Genomic DNA, 18,386 nt, shown 5'->3' with positions numbered 1-18,386 from the left:
CCGAGAGAACACAAGAGAAGTCAGAGACAAGAAGTGATGCTGTATTTGCCCTTCGTGCTTAATAGGCTCTGCGGTAAGCAGCGCAAAGTGGCCTCAGCAGACACCGACTAGCACTTCCCACCAGCGCAGCCGCACCGACAGCGCGGCTCTCCACCCAGGCGCTCCCCGAGAGCTGACATAGGGTGCCTTTCCCCCAAAAGCAGGTGTCCCCACGCAGCTACGGCGTTCAGCCACGTTTCGGTGCGGAAGGGGATGCTTCAGAAGAATTTTAGTGGGGGAAGAGAAATTTCTCAGCCTTGGCTGACTGATGGCTAACGCTTCGGTTTGCCAAATACCTGCGTTTCATTTTTATCCTGGGTTAGATTAGAAATGCCATGAAAATAAGGATAACGCATTATAATTTTATATAAGGAGTACTCCAAGTTCTGCCTAATGTTACTAACAGTATATTTTATATTGCTGGATCGTGCAGTAGTCGTCTATTTAAGCAATTTGCACATCTCTGCACGGTATGTACCTGTATACAGCCAATCTGCTTTAAAAAAAGAAAGTAATACTGCCAGCGCACAAGCAACACTTAAACTACAGCTGCACGATTGACTCTTGAGTACAGTTTTACCACAGACAGGCACTTTATCTCTTCTGTGTTACTGTCGGATGGCGATTTTAGTTTACCTGATACCATTTTCCTGACAGAGCATAATTTTCCAGTAGAGGAAAGCGTTTCCCCTAGCATATGGCTGGAGCTAGCACACATATTTTCTTATCTACAGGTATGATATCAGCAGAATATACGGCATAATTTTAAAAGGTGAGAGGGCTTGCATGTTGAGTAGCTAATGTAGTTATCACTCAGCCATAGGGCTTTTAACGTGCGCCAATGCACCTCTCGCTCAGAAGCTGCGACACCTAATACTGCACCAGCGACCATCCAAAACAAATACAGCTAAAGAACTATCAGCACCTTTGATCTGCAGAATGAAGGGGGGCAAAGGAACCAGACTGACTTTGCAGTCAGTCAGTCAAGCCTTACCTGTTAGGCTTTTCCTGACAAAACATTAGTGAAAGTCACCAGCTCATCAGCTTTTTCCCTGAGAGCTATACAGGTTGCAGCTGTAAGCAAATCTTATAGCACTTACAATCTTAACCCCATCGTCAGGAAAGAACTAGCTCCTATACATTTTGCTGTCGCCATAAACCCTGCTGAATGGCTATGCAAGCACATTCATGCTTTTATATTTGACTTATAGGGCTTCGCCAAGTAAAGCCAACTAGGGCAAACTTGGCTCAGCTTACGAAACATTCACAGCATTGTAACACAGTTACGCATGTATGCCTATACACAGGGACTTGTAATAAGCTGGAACATCCTTGCTGCTTTGAGATGAAAATGACTTTTTTTCTTTTTCCCCTAAGAGTTTCTTGCTGCCCAGGGTTAAATGTAGGTCAAGCTGTCTGAGCCCATGTCTGTGGCACACAGAGCAGGATTAAACCGGAATTTTCCACTCAACTCAACTGCCAATCACTGTAATGTCTGCAAATGTTAAATTAATCTGGAGTGATCTGGTGTTGGCATTGAAGGGAGCTTCTGGGGCTCAAGGGTGGCATTTTGGCCTCCATGAAAGAGATGCCCTCTTTCTCTGGACAAGGGGTAGTGGTTACGTCCAGGCTGCTTGCTGAAACCCCTGCGACTATCAGCCAAACACAGAAAACCAGCTCTGTACGAGACAGCGGTAGCTGCGTGTTAGAAGTGAGTGGGGAGAAACTACGCCTCACAGGTGGTGAGACCGAGAATGGTGGCGATGGGGAGGTTATTCCCAGCATTGCCGTAGACCGCACCGACACCGGCTGTGTCCTTCTTATTGTCTCCGTATCTTTAAAATAGTATTAGCACTGTTCCGCTACTGTTCTGCAATGCACTTCACAGTGGAAACCATTAAAAGGTACAAAATCTTTTAGCGTAAAGCATCTTCTGGTTTGCAGATTAGTCCCTTTATTAAGGAGAGCCCGCCTTCAGCATGCCCCCCTCCAGCTGGGGTTCGTAAGTCCACTGGCATCCCAGCAAAGCTGCCCCCAGCTTAGCATGTGCCAGACATCCCTGGGACAGATCACGCAGTCCTGCCAATTTAAATAATCTATTAAGGACAACTTGGAACACCTAAGGTAAGCAGAAATGGGCAGTTAAATAGTAGCAAGGACAGCACATAGTTTCTCCCTTATGTTTTGAAACATTCTGGGGACAAATAATGTTACTGATTCTACAGGATACTGAGAAATTCAGCTCACTGCTTTTACCACATACGAAGAATCTGGTATCTCTGCTTTAATCCCCACTCTCAGGAGCAATCATTTGGCAGTCAGTCTGGAAAAAAACCAAACCAACCATGGAAAACAAGCACACAAAAAAAATCGTGCAAGTTTTTATCCTGATCAATGCTAGACTTCTGTAAAAGTGGCACAATGCAAACTGCACAAAAGCAGGGCATCGCCACAGCAGAAGCGAGCTATTAGAATAGGATTCAGCAGTAAGGTTTTTAAAATGTGCATTTTAATTAGAACTCATTTAAAGCACAACTGATCAAAACAGTGATAATGAGAGAAGCCTAATTAATTTTTGTCTAAGTAACGAAGTCTCATTACAGAGGGGTCTTTGGAAGAAAAGGGTTTGGGATGTTAAAAACAGGGTGTTTGTAATGAGACGCAATACTGCTGGGAGCCTGGAAGCCAGACCTAAAGGTTTCACAGGACTGCAGCAGCCACCGTATTAATCTTTTAACAGGAAGAAGTAACCCTACTGAGATGAGACATCCCATTTATAGCCGAGTTCTCAGTTGCAACCACTGGCAGAGATATTAAAACACAATCAAACAGAATGACATATTATAAAACAAATATAAATACAATTAAAACTAGATTAAGTAAAAGATCAAAGCAGGCTCAAAAAAAAAAAAAAAAAAAAGCAGTTTCCAGGGAGTTCAGGGTTCAGACAGTAGAGGAGGAGCAGAAACTTGGCGATTTGGAGCACTTCTAAGGACTAAGGAGCTAGCAATTTTCTAAATACTAAAGAAGAATTAAAATGCTGTGGATGGAGGACGGGTAACTCAGGGCAGTTATAGGAAAAGAAAATGGTTACTTTTGAACCAAAAATAAGTACTGTAACATTGAAAGCACCAAGCCATTTGAAAAGATCAGCAGCAAGGGGAACATCCCCTGGTTCCTATCTGAGGGCAATACAAAGGCTGCTCTGTAAGGCGGGTGTCAGAAATGGGCTGGGGCTCCCGCAGCAGACCACTCGTTTTTGAAAAATCCTGTGAGAAAGGCCCAGGTTTGAAGTACTACCTCCCTCTAAGCATCGCACCTCAACAACAGAGAGCTCAAGCTTCAGCAAGCACAAGCACAGGTATAAAATATAATACAGGAGAATTATTTCATTAATAAGCATGCTAAATAAAGCACCACTTTATACTTAAACAGAAACTAACTGCTCTGTAAAAAAAAATCCTTCCTACTTTTGTTAAGCTATAGTATAGCAAAATGGCAGGTACCAGCTAGGGATAGTTTCATCTACCTTGCAAAGCTCTGTATTACCAGAGACGATGTCTTTCGCGGGACCCTTTTGTTCTTACTAACTGTACCATCCTCTCTTCCCCCCCATGTCAGACCACAACTGCTCTTGTTTTAAGCATTGGCCAAAGCACACCCCAGGTGTCTTAAACCAGGTTGTGCTTCCCCCTCCCACGAGGCGCGTCTTGTACGTTCATTTCTTAACCAATTTTTTGCAATGATTTGGGGCTGCTGCTCATCTCCCAGCTGGTCACTCAGCACTGATGTGCCAGAGGCACTCACCAACACCCACTGCTTTAAACGAGGTTGAGCCGGGGTTGTTGTCTTAAAGGAACTGAAATGCCCAGAGGGTTAGATGACATGCCTAGACTTCACTACAGTGGGTGACAGGCAGGTGCTCCGACAGAGCTGCCGCCTGCTACAGCCCGTCCTACAGCACAGAGGTAGAGCACAAGCACCTGACATCACCCCAGTAGTCCTCTCCAAAGGTTGAGGGCCAGAACACTGCTGCAAAATCCTCATCAGGCATCGGCTTCCCAGGGCCCTCCCATACGCTTCAAGGATGGAGTCCACCCTCTGATTCCTTAATCACCCACCACCAGCAGCCAACCCGCAAGGGAAAGAGACAAGTACTTGCTCTACAGAAAGCCACCCCGGCGTTCCACCTTTTCTGTTTTGTTGGGGTTTGTTTTTTCACTTCAACGAGAAAAAAAAATTCCACAGGAGGCAAATGCATTTCATGATTTTTAATAATTTTGTGCCATGGTTTAACCACAGCATATTAAGAACAAGCATAAAATCTGTATTTAAAACTAACAACAGCACTTAGAGCAACATCTTCCTTTAAAAGTATTGCAATAAACAGACCTTAGGTCTAAAAACTAGGACATCACCATTTGCTCAATTAAAAGAGTCAGATACACAACAGTTGAAATCTTTTCCTGTATATAACTGGGAGTTACGGTGGAAAATAAGCGACAAATTAATTGTGTTAAAAGGAAAATAAAATTAAAAAAAAAATTAAAGCAAGCCAGGTTTGTCATAGCATCACATGAACAGCTATTGAGAAATTCCAATACAGTTGTAAAAAGTCTTACTGGTTTTAATAGCTTTGTTTTTACAACAATAGAATTTAAAAGAAAGATTAAATATTGTTGATAGTGCTGTACATATTTCAGAATAGCTTGAAACAAAATGGACAAAAGAGATGTGTTGAAAACATGACCTTGAAAGGCGCAATGTCGGAAATACAAAAAAAATCCATACAGCAATAAAGCATTTTACACTGTAAAATAACTAGCGAGAAACAACAAAGAAAGGGTCAACACTCTAAAACCAGGCATTTGATGGTTAATTTTAAGTGTAACAGCCTGACTGATGTACATACCATCAGGAAATGCTCCGAGCACAGCAGCATTGGGCAGTTGATAACTATACAAAGATAAAACCCCTATCGATGCTTACGTAGGCTTTGTACTACAAGTAGAAAAAGCTTTGTTAAAGAATATTAAAGTGAATTTTTTTTTATTATTATTATTATTTTTGCTGTCCAGGTCTATGATGCCTGAGGCTCCCATAACTTCTGCTTATACTTCTTTTAAAATCTTGGCTGCCTGCTGTGCTTTGTGGTAAACAGAAAAGCGTGAACACAGCTGTGAATACACTTAATAGTCTGCTCTTTCCACTGCAGCTTCAAAGCAAATTAGTGCCTCTAAAAGGAGACATGCTTGTGTTTGGTCCACTCAATATGCAAGTTTTGTTATGATAAATCCTACCCTAGATTCCTCCAGCAGGAGGTTTGCTCTGTACAGAGCCTTCCTAGTCAAGGCCCGGGGTTTTTTGTTCGTTTTTCTTCCTTCATGCACAGAAGTGGTACTGCAGTGCAAACAGAAACATGGAGGTGGCCAGGCAAGGCATACTTCCAAACCAATTACTCTATGCCCTGACAAACAATAAATGAGTTAACAAACGACAGTCGTGAAATACGCGCATCTCCCTATGGTACACGCTTCCTGATAAAACAGCTCAACATATGGAGGGATGGATACAAGCTACCTGTAAGGGCTTGATGATGCAGAACTGGCCATAAAAAAAACTTACACACTTCTTTAAAACAAAACAAAAAAACCCAAAACAACCATGATCAACGTTCAGATACAGGACTCCTGTGAGGGCTTTTAAAAAGATATTTACAGACAAACGTGTAGCTGAAATTTCAGGTCGACAGAGAAGTCGTGCAGGACTGTGCTCCAGGGCACCGTCCTCGAGCGTGGCGGACCAGATGGAAAGCCCACTCAAACCAGAGGAAGCCTCACCACTGACTTCGCTGGGCCCTGGATAAAGCCCCCTGAGTTTTAGCGTAGCGTTTAGCTAGTCATCTGAAAAACCAAACGAAAACGCCATCTCAAACGTATCCCAACACATTGCTACCTTACATCTGTGGTTAAAGCCTGACAAGTATAAAAAAGCTACATATAGACACGAGTATCTATGAAAGATTAGTCTGTATCCATCTGTGAGAGGACTAGTCTGTCTCGGACCGATAAACTTCTATATCACCTACCATCCTGGGATAGTTAGAACAAACAGTTTAGAAAAATAAGTACAGCATCTGCAAGTCTCTACACTAGAACTTCATGTTGAGTTTTCCTGAGGTATTTGCGTGCCGAGCGCGCGCGGGGGCACAGGGACGGACAGCCAAGCGCGCGGAGACACCAGGGGAGACCCAAACTGCCGACGGAGCCCGGCAGAAAGTTAAAAAGTGTTGAATTACTTCCCACGCTGCTTCCCGCCTTGGGCCCGAACAGGTTTTAGGCATTTCTCCATGCTCTTAAATACGAACCCGGGTTAAGCCATTGCTGTCAGAGGCCAACACAGCAGCGGTGCTGCCGACTCAAACCTCGCGCTCACTACTAGCTGCGGCTTTTCTTGCCTACCCTCAAGGCTTGCGCCCCTGCCAGCCACCCGGGTCGTCGGCGAGTCCCAGGTACCCACACCGAGCCTTAAAGCCTGTCTGCAGGGGCAGGACCGTGTACCAGTAGTGGGCACAGAGCAAGGGCTGGCTGGTGGCACAAACCTCTCGTTGGCCTAGTTTTGATTTTGTAGGGATGGTTTGGGTCAGTTCCCACTTGTCTGAGCTTCACTTCAAATCTAGGATGTGGATAAAAAGATTCAAAAGGTTTGAGCCCATTTCTAAGTTTGTTTGTTTTTTGTTTTGTTTTGTTTTTTGTTTTTTTTTTTTAAAAAAAAGTTAATAAAGAATAATAATAAATAACGTATCTGCTGGAGAAGTAGTAACTAATACTGGTCCAACTCAGCAATAGCGAGGCAACAACCAAGACGAGGAGCATCTAGTTGCAAGGTTAAAGCTGTGGAGGTTTTGTTTGTTTCGTGTTTTTTCCTTTTTCTTAAAGTGACACATTTAAAAAAAAAAAAAGAGAGAACAAATCTTCACAGCCAAAATGCATCAAACAACCAATTGCTATACACAGGCTACTCAAAAAGGACTTGTTCAAACTTCTTCCCTTATGATATTATATTGATATTTAATAGGAAAATAAAATACATAGACTTTTTGTCATTTGTTTGCATTCATTTGCAAATTTTTTTACAAAAAAGGACTGAGCACAGAAGATGGCATTCACAAAGTCTATGCCATTTTTTTGTGTGTGTTAAAATTGGTATCATCTATACATTATCTTACACTATTAACAACATCTATTTGTTTTTGTATGTTCGTTTGTTCTACCCATTGGGTAGGATATGTGCATAATATATTCAAGTTATACACAGCACCATACAAAGAAAAAAAAAAAAAAACAACCCAAAAAAAGACAGACAACTGAAAAAGCACCATTTTAAGTGAGGCACAACAAAGGTGGGAGCATAAGGCCTGATCCAAAGCCCCCTGAAGTCGGCAAGTCTTCCTACCAACTTCACCGGGCTTTGGATCAGGCCCTCTCGAGTGCAAGGGGATTCCTATCTGCTCAGACTTGAACATGAGGCACCTTAGTTGCTTACAAACTACCAACATGCAAACCTCCTCAAAATTATACCTAATACGGATGTATATAATTCATTAATAAACCTACCATGGCAGACAGACAAGCACAAACCCAAGGAGAGAAAGGAAGAAGAAAAGAGACGGCTTCGTCACCCACGAGATCTTAACACGCACCACGATGTTTCAGAAAGCTCACGCACCAAACCATTTAAACCAGCAGCAGCAGCAGCAATATAGCAAAGAAATAACAGAGTAATCACACGGCTGTCAGAGGGAAGGGGGAAGTATCTAGGTTACCAGTTTGTTTCTTTATTGTTAACCAACACAAAAAGGTAAGCTCTTTTATAGCAGGAAAGCAGTGCTAGCAATACCCGGGCTGCTTGTGTTCAGTCTGAAAATGGAAGAGACAACAGCAAGGCAGAAGTAAGAGCCAGGAGAGTTTGCAACGCTTTAAGACAAAATCATGCTTGGTTTTTCCCTTTCAAAAGCAGGAGAAATGTAGTGAATGGTACAAAAACAGCATTAGCGCCCCTGAAATACAGTTAATGCAAATAGTCGTGATTTCAAGGAAAACACCAGTAGACTCCTCCTCCACTGCTTGTCTGTGATACTTACTAGCACGGTAAAGCACTTCATCGAAACTGAGCCGCTCACACTTGAGTTTGCTGGGAAGAGGCAGTACAGGGCTGATGTTGGTTTTCGAGGCTGAACTTAGTGGTGCGGCTTCTGCTAATTCCCCAAATGGAGCCGTACCAAGAAAATTACTCTTTTTTGCTGGTGCAAGTGTGCCCAGTGGGGCTTTTGCCAGCATAGCAATGGCAATCAGAGGTGGGTCAAAAGGTAATTTACACGCCTAATTAATGTGCACAGACTGGTAAACAACATATTATTAAAAAAACCCCAACCAACCAACCAACCAAAAACCCCAAAACAAAAAACAAACAAACAAAAAAATCTTACCAACCAACATTTTCAGCTGGGCCACTCTCAAAACTTTACACTTCTGTTTCCTAACGAAACATACGGAACACAGTCTTCGGACAGGAAACCTCTGTAAGTTCAACATGTCCTCCTCAAAAGGAACTCTTCCATGCCCTAAAAGGCCTCAACAGGTCTCAGATAATTTAGTAAGACTGCCTCTTTCCAGGGATTTAAACAATTGACATATCTGGGGCTAGTTTAAGAGAAAAGAAATTGCACCAGTCAACAAGCAGGCAACACAGTGCCGGTAAAGACCAGATATGTGTAATTAAATTACTTGCAACAGCCTTTATCTAAAAAGCAAAGATGTAATCAAAAGCCAGCCTTCACCTGAACCCACTGTACAAATGGATCACTTGGTTCTCAGCATCAGCTAGGTTTTAAAAAGCATGCTTCTGAGATTTAGAGTACAGGAAGTACGTTTCCTTCCTGTACATCAATACGCAACGTCTACATTAGGGTTGTCCCACAAGCATGAGGATTTTTCAAAGCTCACCCAAAAGGAGAAAGCTGATAGATGGCTGATGCACTAGTGCATCAGGTCACGGGCAAGAATTTGTGTAGCAAGGAACTCCCCGACTGATAAAAACAAGGGCCATGACGTTTACAGGACTGAAAAGCAAATATTCCTCATGCCTCCAGCTGTTTGACAAATGACCTGTCATTATTCCTGAGAGCCCAATATATAGCCATTTAGCACTTCTGGAAGGTGATTATGGAATAGTAACTAATAGGTAGATAATCAAGGGGTAGGATACAGGCACAAGTTTGCAGGCAGGTATGTATACACACACACGTGCATGGACATGACTTAATGGTAATGACCAGAAAGAACTTGTGAATGATCCTAAATACCTTCAAATGTACCAGCAAGCCTACTGTTTATCCTTGGGGGAAGGAAAAAAAAAAAAAAAAAAGAATTAAAAAAGCAAAGAACAATTTTGGAGCATATCTGCTTTCACCAGCATACTGTTTTCTTTTTCCTTTGCCTATGAAATCAGGTTACCTTAGTTACCATGAGCATTCAGGGCTCAGAGTCACAGAAAGGTTAGTAATCAATCTTCTCCAAACCATTCAAACATTCCTTAGAGATCAGCATCAGTTTTAAGGTCCACTGTCTTACTACCTGGCAGGGTTAGAAACGACCACTTCAGACAGTGCTGTTCAGACAGCCTACGCACAAGACTCTCCAGCAGGACAAGGCTTTCCGCCCTATTGCAAAGAAAGTGCATTCTTTCAGAAACAATGTCATTTCACTCCTTGCCCTTCCCTGAACCACATTCACAGGAAGAAAAAAAAAATTAAAAAAAAAAAAAAAATCTCAGCAACACTTTGGTGTTTTATATTTCTGCAACACAAAAATTCAGAGATGTGGGATAACAGAAGAAGCTTCCAGCTGGGGCAAATTGGTGGGAGAAGTGGCCAAGCAATAATAAAAAGCCAAATGAAGGACAGCTTGACCCATGGTTCTTGCAGATTCCATGACTGCAGGAACATAAATGCCTTCCTCGCTAGCCATTAAGAACTTGTACAGGGGGCATACACCTGAGTTTTCATACTGAAAAGGAAAAAGCATGCTGTAATAAAGTCACATCAGACCGAGACTGGGTCAAGTGCAGAGTTCATCAGTGACAAGACCAGGAGTAGCTTAAGTAGGTCCTCCCTGACAAAAACAACCTATTACACAAAGTACCGGGAACTCTGCACGTGCCACATGGTACAAGAAAGGGACCTCAACACCGTTCCATTGACTAGGTACTAGTCTTCATATTCCTCACTCACATCTTTCAGGCAGCGTCACATACACAGAGCCTGCTCGTACAGCACTGAGACGAACACAACCACAATCGGACTAAATGGGCATCCAGAATTAGAGCTGAGTGCTCCATCAGGAAATTGGGAGAGAAACCTCTTTGCTGTTGCTAAATCCCCTGCCTTTTCTAGCCCTGCGAGATCATAGGAAAACACAAAAGACGGGGTATATCTAGCACCAAAAAGGGAGCCATGCCAAGCCACACAAGGGAAAAAACTAACCTTTCTGGTAGGGCAGAGGTCATAATGCTTTCTTTCTTAAAGGTACACTTAAAAAAAATAAATGTTTTAACTTAAAAATTTCTAAAGTGGAGACATCATAGGACTGAATTTTAGAAAGATGGGTCACTAGGCAAAGGTCAGGAGATACAACTAGAATTCAGGCTAATATGATCCATCACATAGAAAACTCCACACACATATTACGTGGGTTTTGTGCATGATACACATCAACCAAAACACCAGTATGGAGGTATAATCTACATGATTGATTCTACAGTGTTTGCAGAAATCTTTTATAATTTACAAAGCTTCATTTGAGTGGCTCTGGAATACAGTTTATTCATTCTGGGTATTTTCAAAGGCAGTTTTCCATAAATGCTGCATAGAATTACTTATCTTCAGAGACCGCCAATTTCCAAGCCTGTAAAGATTGATCGTGCTACCTAACTCTGATATTCCTTCTTTTACCATTCTGTTCTGTTAGCACGGGCATATTCTTTCTCACTGCAACAAAAGAAAAAATAGAAAACCACACACTGTTGCAACATTATCCTATTGATGGCATTCTCATCAGAGATCACCAATATTCATCAGAAAGTACCATATTTACTCCTGTAAGAGGCCCCAAAACAAAAGTAGCAAATTGCAAGCTCATCTATAGCAAGCAACAGGTCACTACACTTTCAGACCTTGCAGGTACACTGGCTGCACATTAGCTTTGGACAGCAGAATACAATGAGAAGGTGAAGATGCAAGAGGAAATGCAACAACTAGGTGAGCAAATACTAAGTTCTTTTTAAACCTTTTCTACAGAACTGGAATAGGTTACATCTTCCACACAAAGAAAAATTTCCTTAGTCAAGAAAAATTGAGAGACAAGAGCGCACACACATCATCCTGGACTATGTTAATGGGAAGTGCATAAATCCACTGGCAAAAGATGGCAAAGGGCTGTCTTCAAAGAAAGCATGTTCCCAAGAGGTGACTTTGAAGGCAACTTCAAGGCTCACTTCAATGAGATCTGTGCATGGGGAAAGGTTGGTACTCAACTGGTCCAAGCCCAGGGCCCAGTCCAGGTGTGCTCTGCCATGACAAATGAGTTCCAGCTGTTCTTGCTGGAAGGCTTCTTGGCCAAATAATCCTCATCTAGGCAACAGCACAGTATCTGTGTAGGCACACACGTTCTCTGGCTTAAAAACTCACTTCTGAAGGACAACAAAAGTCACTGAAGACCAAAACCAACATTTGCTGAGTTTGTCTTCTGTTTGTTTTGTTTTGCTTTTTAACTAAGAATTATGTTCACGGGTTGTTTGCAAAAATCTTAATTTCACAGCTTTTATTCCCAGGAACCAGACAAGATGAGAGCCTTAGCCGACTGACAGCCATCTTGTCATCTCCGAAACACCTGTCCTGTGGGTCTGAGGGCAGGGGGGAAAGTGAATCCCATCATACAACCTCTTTCTCTCTCCCTTCAAATAATACATAAATTAAAAGGCAGCTTTACTCTGCGTTACCAGTGTGACCAAGACCAAAAAACAATTACAGAGACAGATGAGGCTGCATATTCAGACTAACAGTTACACAAACGTTTTCTAAACTAGAATAAAACGGAATTACCTTATGAAGAAAATAATCTACACCGAGGCCCATAAAACATACACACAGACACACACACACACACTGTTTTGGCATTAAAACTCTGCATAGATCAAAGATGCACTTCAGTTATCAGAGCCCCCAGTGTACAGAAGTCCTGCAGAAATCCAGCCTCCAGCCATGGGACCAGGTGCCAGGGCACGGCACTCTTCCACCGTGCCCTCAGGGCACTCAGCGGCTGCTGCCCAAAACCAAGCACAAGGCTTATGAAAACAGAAAGAAGTGAAAGATCTTAAAGTGAAAAGGTCTATGACACACTCATACACATATGTATTAGAAACTATTTAAGCTAAGACTCTAAAGGTTCTTACTTTAAGTCCATTTCTGAAATGCATTTTAAGTGCAAGTTGTGCTTTTTCATGTGCTTGTGATGCCACTATCACCATTTGTCAACTGCCTTCCAGCGCTGCACATGCTTCCACACAGAGACAGCCAGGGAAGAAATACCGCACATGCCGCTTTACAGGCAGGTAACATTTTCCAACTACTCTTAAGACCAGCATGGCAAAACTAGGGCTTACAGACACTTAGTTAATATGCGAGTCATCTTTACCCATGAGTGTAGTCCTGCTGGTGTCAACTAGATGACATACATGGAGGAGGGTTTCTGCAACAGGGCCCAGAGCAAAATGGTTTGCAGTGAGAATAACTGGTGCTCCCACGTCACTGCTAGGGATGCCGCAGAAGCCAGCACCACCGTCACCAGCGCTCTCGGTACTGCTGCGGAAACTGCACGGGGCCGTTATAGCTACAAAGGCCCCTTCGCTTCAACAGGATGGATCTCCAGGACTGAACTTCAGTATCTAAAGGATGAAATGGAGAGCAAAAAGCACAACAGCGTCTCACGTATTTTAACAGCATTGCAGGGGAAAAAACCCACCTTGCATTTTTAAACAATTTATTGCATAATGTCATGATATGTGACTAAATACATTTCAGGCTACAGTGAGGACAAAAATCTCTAGAACTGTAAGTACTGGCAATACTGTATTATGAAAAAGAAAAGAATGGCAGCACTTAGAATCAATACAAATTAACACATCTGGGATTTTGTTTTGCCGTTTACAAAACAAATAGTCTACGCTGCAAAATAGCTAAACCCTAAGTGATGGAAAATGCTGGGATTTCCTATTTGCCTTCTTCCACCCAAAAGTCTCCAAGACACTTCACTGATGCGCTGTTATTTGAATGCAAGTTATTGCAAAGACAAGTGTCCCTGTATTTCTTGATTTGTAGAAGTCAAGAGATGTTAGGCTAAGTCCTATCCCCTTTTTCTATCAAACCCAGAGGGAGGGGGGTAAACTCCTCCAGATTACTTCTGGGGCTCTATCATTATTCCACAGGTGAAAAGACAACATATAGAAGAACTTCACATAAAACAGTTCCCTCATATATATTTTTTTAAAACATTAAGATAGTGCAACTTTTTAAAACACATTTATCACAACACAAATTAACTCCTTGCATTCATCTAAGTTCTCAAATTTATACCTTGGCACACAAAACAGGAATTTTGTTTCATATTAAAAAAAAATCCACACCCTGGGAGAAAAAAAAAAAGCAAACTGGCCAATTCTTCCCCCATTTATGTAGCAAAACCACCTTCTTCCTTCTGCCATTCAGTGAGTATAAAACAGGCTGTACAAGCCTCATTTCTGTGCTAAGTTCACTTTTAGAATTAAATAATTGAAATAGTTCATAAAAAAAAAATATATATCCCCCCCCTCTTTCCTGAAACACTGCTCGTAGACAAACTGAATGGAAGTTTGTATTTCTTTCCATCTGCTTTGCATGCAATTCCCCTGAAAGGAATCAGAAACAAAGAACTGGTTTGCACGTTTGGTTTTACTAAGTTGTAGAACGTGAAACGTAACAACATTGTGCACCGGAGCATGGGGGTCCTCCTCCACCGCCCTGCTTGATTCTCTTGTCTTCAGTTCAAATGCGCCTGGGAGAGTAACTTAGACCAGGTTTCCCGGTTTCCGGTCTTGGCCTTTGCTGGGGACTATTGTGCTCTCTGCATTGTTCTGCTGAAACTGAAGTCTGCTCCCCCTCTGCGAGGAAGGAGGCACGTTGCTGTGCTGGTGATGGAAAAAAGAGGAGCCTGGGTAATGCCCCATGACCTCACTGTACGTCGGGGGCGGTCCTTCCATCCTTCCGTTACTGCTATAGTTGGTTGCACTTATGCCCGAATTGCTGCTTGGTGGGCAGGGGCCCCCATTGTACATCGAGATGTCTATCAAGTCGCTATCGAAAATGGTTCGGTTGGGCGGTGCCCTGACGGATTCCCGGTTGAGCTCCATCTGCTGTTCTGGGTCCCGGAGCTGCAGGGTGCACGGGCCTTGGTACGGCGGTGGCTCTTCCCCGTCAGAGAGGGAGATGGTCGGAGGAAGATCAATCTCATGCTGCATGTACGGGTAAGTGGGCTGGAAGCGACTGAAACGGTCCCGCTGCATAAAAGATGGGGCGGTAAACCTGTCCCTGGACCTTGGAGCATACATGATCTGAAACGGGAAGAGACACACACGTGACTCCACATCTGAGCAAAGCACTGTGGGTGCTCCATATTTAGGGAGAGCTGATAAAACGGCAAAAGACTTCTCTTTGCCACCTATCTTTGGGATTAAACCCAGCAGATATTGTGCACACGTGTTCTCACACGCATGCATATGGAAAGAAGAGGAAGGAGTTGCAGGAAGGATCCAACACAAGACACCTGAGAACAGCTTCACGAAGGAAGACCAAAACCCCACACAGCTCCTTCTGACATTAAAACATGCACAGCCAGGAGAAAACGATTCTGTTTCTGAACATAGGAAATGCATTCTCTCTAGTCTTGACAATTGAGTAGTTCTGTGAAAATGTCCCAATTCCGACTTTCAGCTGCAGTCTGAGCCTCCGACTCCTGCTCAGAGTTAATGTAACACCCTGCATCACCAAAGAATTCAGATGGTCATTTTAGTACATTTTGTAAAGGCCTGGCATATCTCACGCCTTCACTGCCAGAGTGTATCAGGTGTCCTCCTCCCCCTCAGTTCTCCACCAGAACTCAGCCTCTGGGGAGGACCTGCAAGGCTTCTGCACTGTGAGTGGAAAAAATGCCCCTGGTGTATTAAGCCCTGGAGAAGGTCACACTTTACAAAAGGAAGACTTCAAGATACTCTGTGAGGAGCTATTTCTCCTCACTTGGTCTATCCCAGATCTAGACAGACACTTCAGCTTCTTAGATCTAGATTTAACAAACTGCTCTTCTCATTTTTGGGTCCATGCAGAGTCTTTAGCCCCTAATCCTCATAGATGCAGGACCAACCACCAGGAAGGTTTGCCGTTTGTCACAGAAGAGCTGAACCACTCAGAGCAATACACTCACAAACTATCACATAGACCGGGGATCTGTGCTAGCTAGAAGATGGGAGACACTCGTGATAGGATATGTTTTGTAAATCCAAGAAAAACTTGGACAAGAACAACTGGTCTCCCAGCTTCCACTGAATACTCAAATTACTGAGCCACTGCATGAGTGAGACACACCTCCACCACTTACCTGTGAATGCCTACTATGATAACAGGGAGCTGCTGATGGAGATGAGGTGTCAGGTAGGCAGAATTTTCTTCTTTTAGTGAAAAAGCCTTAGGCATTTATGGAATGAGAGTTAAGCCAGGCTCAGATGTCCACATGAAACTGGCTCTTGGTCTACACCGAAAAAGCTTTATTGACTAAATAGATGCATGTTTTTGAAAAGAGCCAAATACACATTACAGGGAAGAGGAAAGCACATTGGTGAAGATAATAAAAAATCTGTACCTCTGAAGCACCCTGGCGCGAAACCGAGCTTTCTGAAGGCCACAAGCACCCTTCCTGGAATGTAGAAGAAAACAACAAAAGAGGAAAAATTAATAGATCACATCACCTTCCTGCCTCAATACCACAACTCTTTCAAGCAGTCAGCTTCTAAGGACTGGCTGTCTCCACCTAGGGAGAGGTGATAAACAAGTAACATTCCACCTCTTTCTTTCCAAAACTAGAGCAAACAGCAGCTCTGCACACAAGCAAGTCAAGCTTGGTCTGTTTTGCAAGTCCATTTGGAGATGCCATCCATAGCACCCAGCCTCACAGGCCCTGAGGACCCAGCAAGCCGGTTGCAGCTACAAGCACGTGGCAACATGCAGAGATGATAGGAGACACCAGCACTTGCACGCTGAGTGAGGCAACTTCAGCAGGTCCGATGAAGCTGACCTGCCAGCCAGGATCCCAATTACACACCAGAGCCAAAACAGTTTGCCACGAAACCTGGCGTCTGTAATCTCAGTGAAGTGGCAGTCACTCTAAACCCAGATAATATTCTGGTCAAAACTGTCAGTTGTCCAATTCCCACCATAAACAGTAATTAAGCAGCTGAGGTTTCAGCCACCAGTTCCCCCCTTCAACCACTTCCCCAGCCACCTTCTCGGGCCAAAATATTTTCTCTCTCATGCCTTGAAGGGCTGTACCAGCACTCAGGGCAGAATAAAAGGGTGAAGAACAACACGTCAATAAGGGAAAACAGCTCAAGATGTATCATTATTTTTCTTCTCAATTAGTCATTTAGAGTAGCAGTAACTACCACAATGGATTTATTTTACTGGAAAATTTTGAAGCTGACAAGGACACATCAGGGCAGCTATAAAGCACAGAATTTCAGTCTTGGTGCAAAAAAAAAGAAAATCAAAACATTGTATGGTCATGACTATTTTCTTGGTGCTAATTCAAGTTTCATGATTTTATAGACATAAGAAATCTCAGGAACAGGAAGAAAAATGCATCCTGTCCCCAAATGCATTACCCTGTATAGACTACTTTCAAATCTTACTGTACTGCTTCTTCTCACCATAGCATCTTTCAACACATTTCAGATGTAAAAATAGACCTAACTAGATGTTCATCATGACACTCAGAGACCAAAAGCCGTCTGTGATCTTGTCAGGAGAGTCCACCGCAGAGGAAAGCTGCTCTAAGAGGAATCTCCCACAGGATTCAGCTGTTAAGGGAAATGCTTTGAGTAACAAAGCTGGTCAATCACTTCTCTTCCGTAGCTTTAGAGAGCTGAGATAGAGGGAGACTGACAATTGCCATTATACACAACTTCCCTTTGCAAGTATCCCCATTTGCAAAGGCCTGATATCAAAGTCAAATCTTACCTAGATTCATGTATTTCAGTGCCTATTCGAGGTTTTGTCAATAGAATAAATTGCACCTGTATACTTACATGTATATGCATACTTGTACCCACCTTCGTTTCCACTCCTCCATCACCCAGATGCCCTCACTTTGAAATATCTGAGGGTATATTTGCACAATTAAATATAATCAGATTATCAGCAGCTGACCCAGCAGCCTCCAAGCCTGTTGCAATTGTCAAGTAAAACATATTAGTCAGAACTAAAGGGCTTAATTAAGTGCTCACAAACTACAGGCCATACACAGCGCAACAGCAGATTCCCAAGTGATGGTTTGAATAATACGATAGTGGGTAGCTTTATGCTTAGTGCAACTGTCTCAGTCTCACCTTTAATGAGTTCAGGCTCAGAAGAGAGAAAAAAAGGCAAAGCCAATGACCCAACACAGAAAGGAATTCAATCTACCACCACCACTCATGTTACTTAAAACTCCCTTATGAAAGAGAGTTTTTGATGTGGAAGTGGAAACGACAATTCCCATCCTAGGGTTCATCTCCCCTAGGGCAGCAGAGTAAGAAGAGCCAAGGGAGATAGTGCAGCATATGGAGAAAAACTCCTTGTGCCGAGATGGAGCACGACCTGCATGCTGAGCCTTGGCACATAGACCTGGTACCAGCGATGCCTAACAAAGAACTTGCTAGAAGAGTGGAGCTGCCCGTTACTTCTACGGCTGATGCCTGAATCCCAGTACAGTAGAAGATCCTCCCTGGAGGCACTGCAGCTGCTACAGGGACCCCACAGAATGCGACGAGGGTGCTGGGATAGTCGGACCAAGACAACGAGACCAAGGGAGCTCAAGGCTCTCCTCACTCCGGGCTAATTACTCAAGGAGGTAGACAGCTTGGGACATACGACAGCTTGGGATGTAGCTGAACTCCAAAGCTGCGAGATCCTTGCGATGCAAGGATGTGCAACAACATGGCCTCTGTGA

The 18,386-nt window shown here is 43.2% G+C and overlaps 1 protein-coding gene across 5 annotated transcripts in view; it reads right to left on the bottom strand.

Moving 5' to 3' along the window:
• Positions 1 to 4,295: 4,295 nt before the first annotated feature.
• LDLRAD4 (low density lipoprotein receptor class A domain containing 4) overlaps positions 4,296 to 18,386 on the bottom strand; it is a 293,715-nt gene continuing 279,624 nt past the window's right edge. For all 5 annotated transcript variants that reach the window (XM_049830511.1, XM_049830509.1, XM_049830510.1 and 2 more), the window contains 2 exons: positions 16,044 to 16,097; positions 4,296 to 14,742 (listed from right to left, as the gene is read on the bottom strand). In XM_049830511.1, coding sequence (XP_049686468.1) covers positions 14,200 to 14,742; positions 16,044 to 16,097 — 597 coding nt within the window. In that variant the 3' untranslated portion in view covers positions 4,296 to 14,199. The remainder of the gene's footprint in view (positions 14,743 to 16,043; positions 16,098 to 18,386) is intronic.

This window comes from Accipiter gentilis, chromosome 27 (genome assembly GCF_929443795.1).
Source record: "Accipiter gentilis chromosome 27, bAccGen1.1, whole genome shotgun sequence".
NCBI lineage: Eukaryota > Metazoa > Chordata > Aves > Accipitriformes > Accipitridae > Astur > Astur gentilis.
Note: the sequence above shows the minus strand (reverse complement) of the source record. Positions and strands in the feature narration are given on the sequence as shown.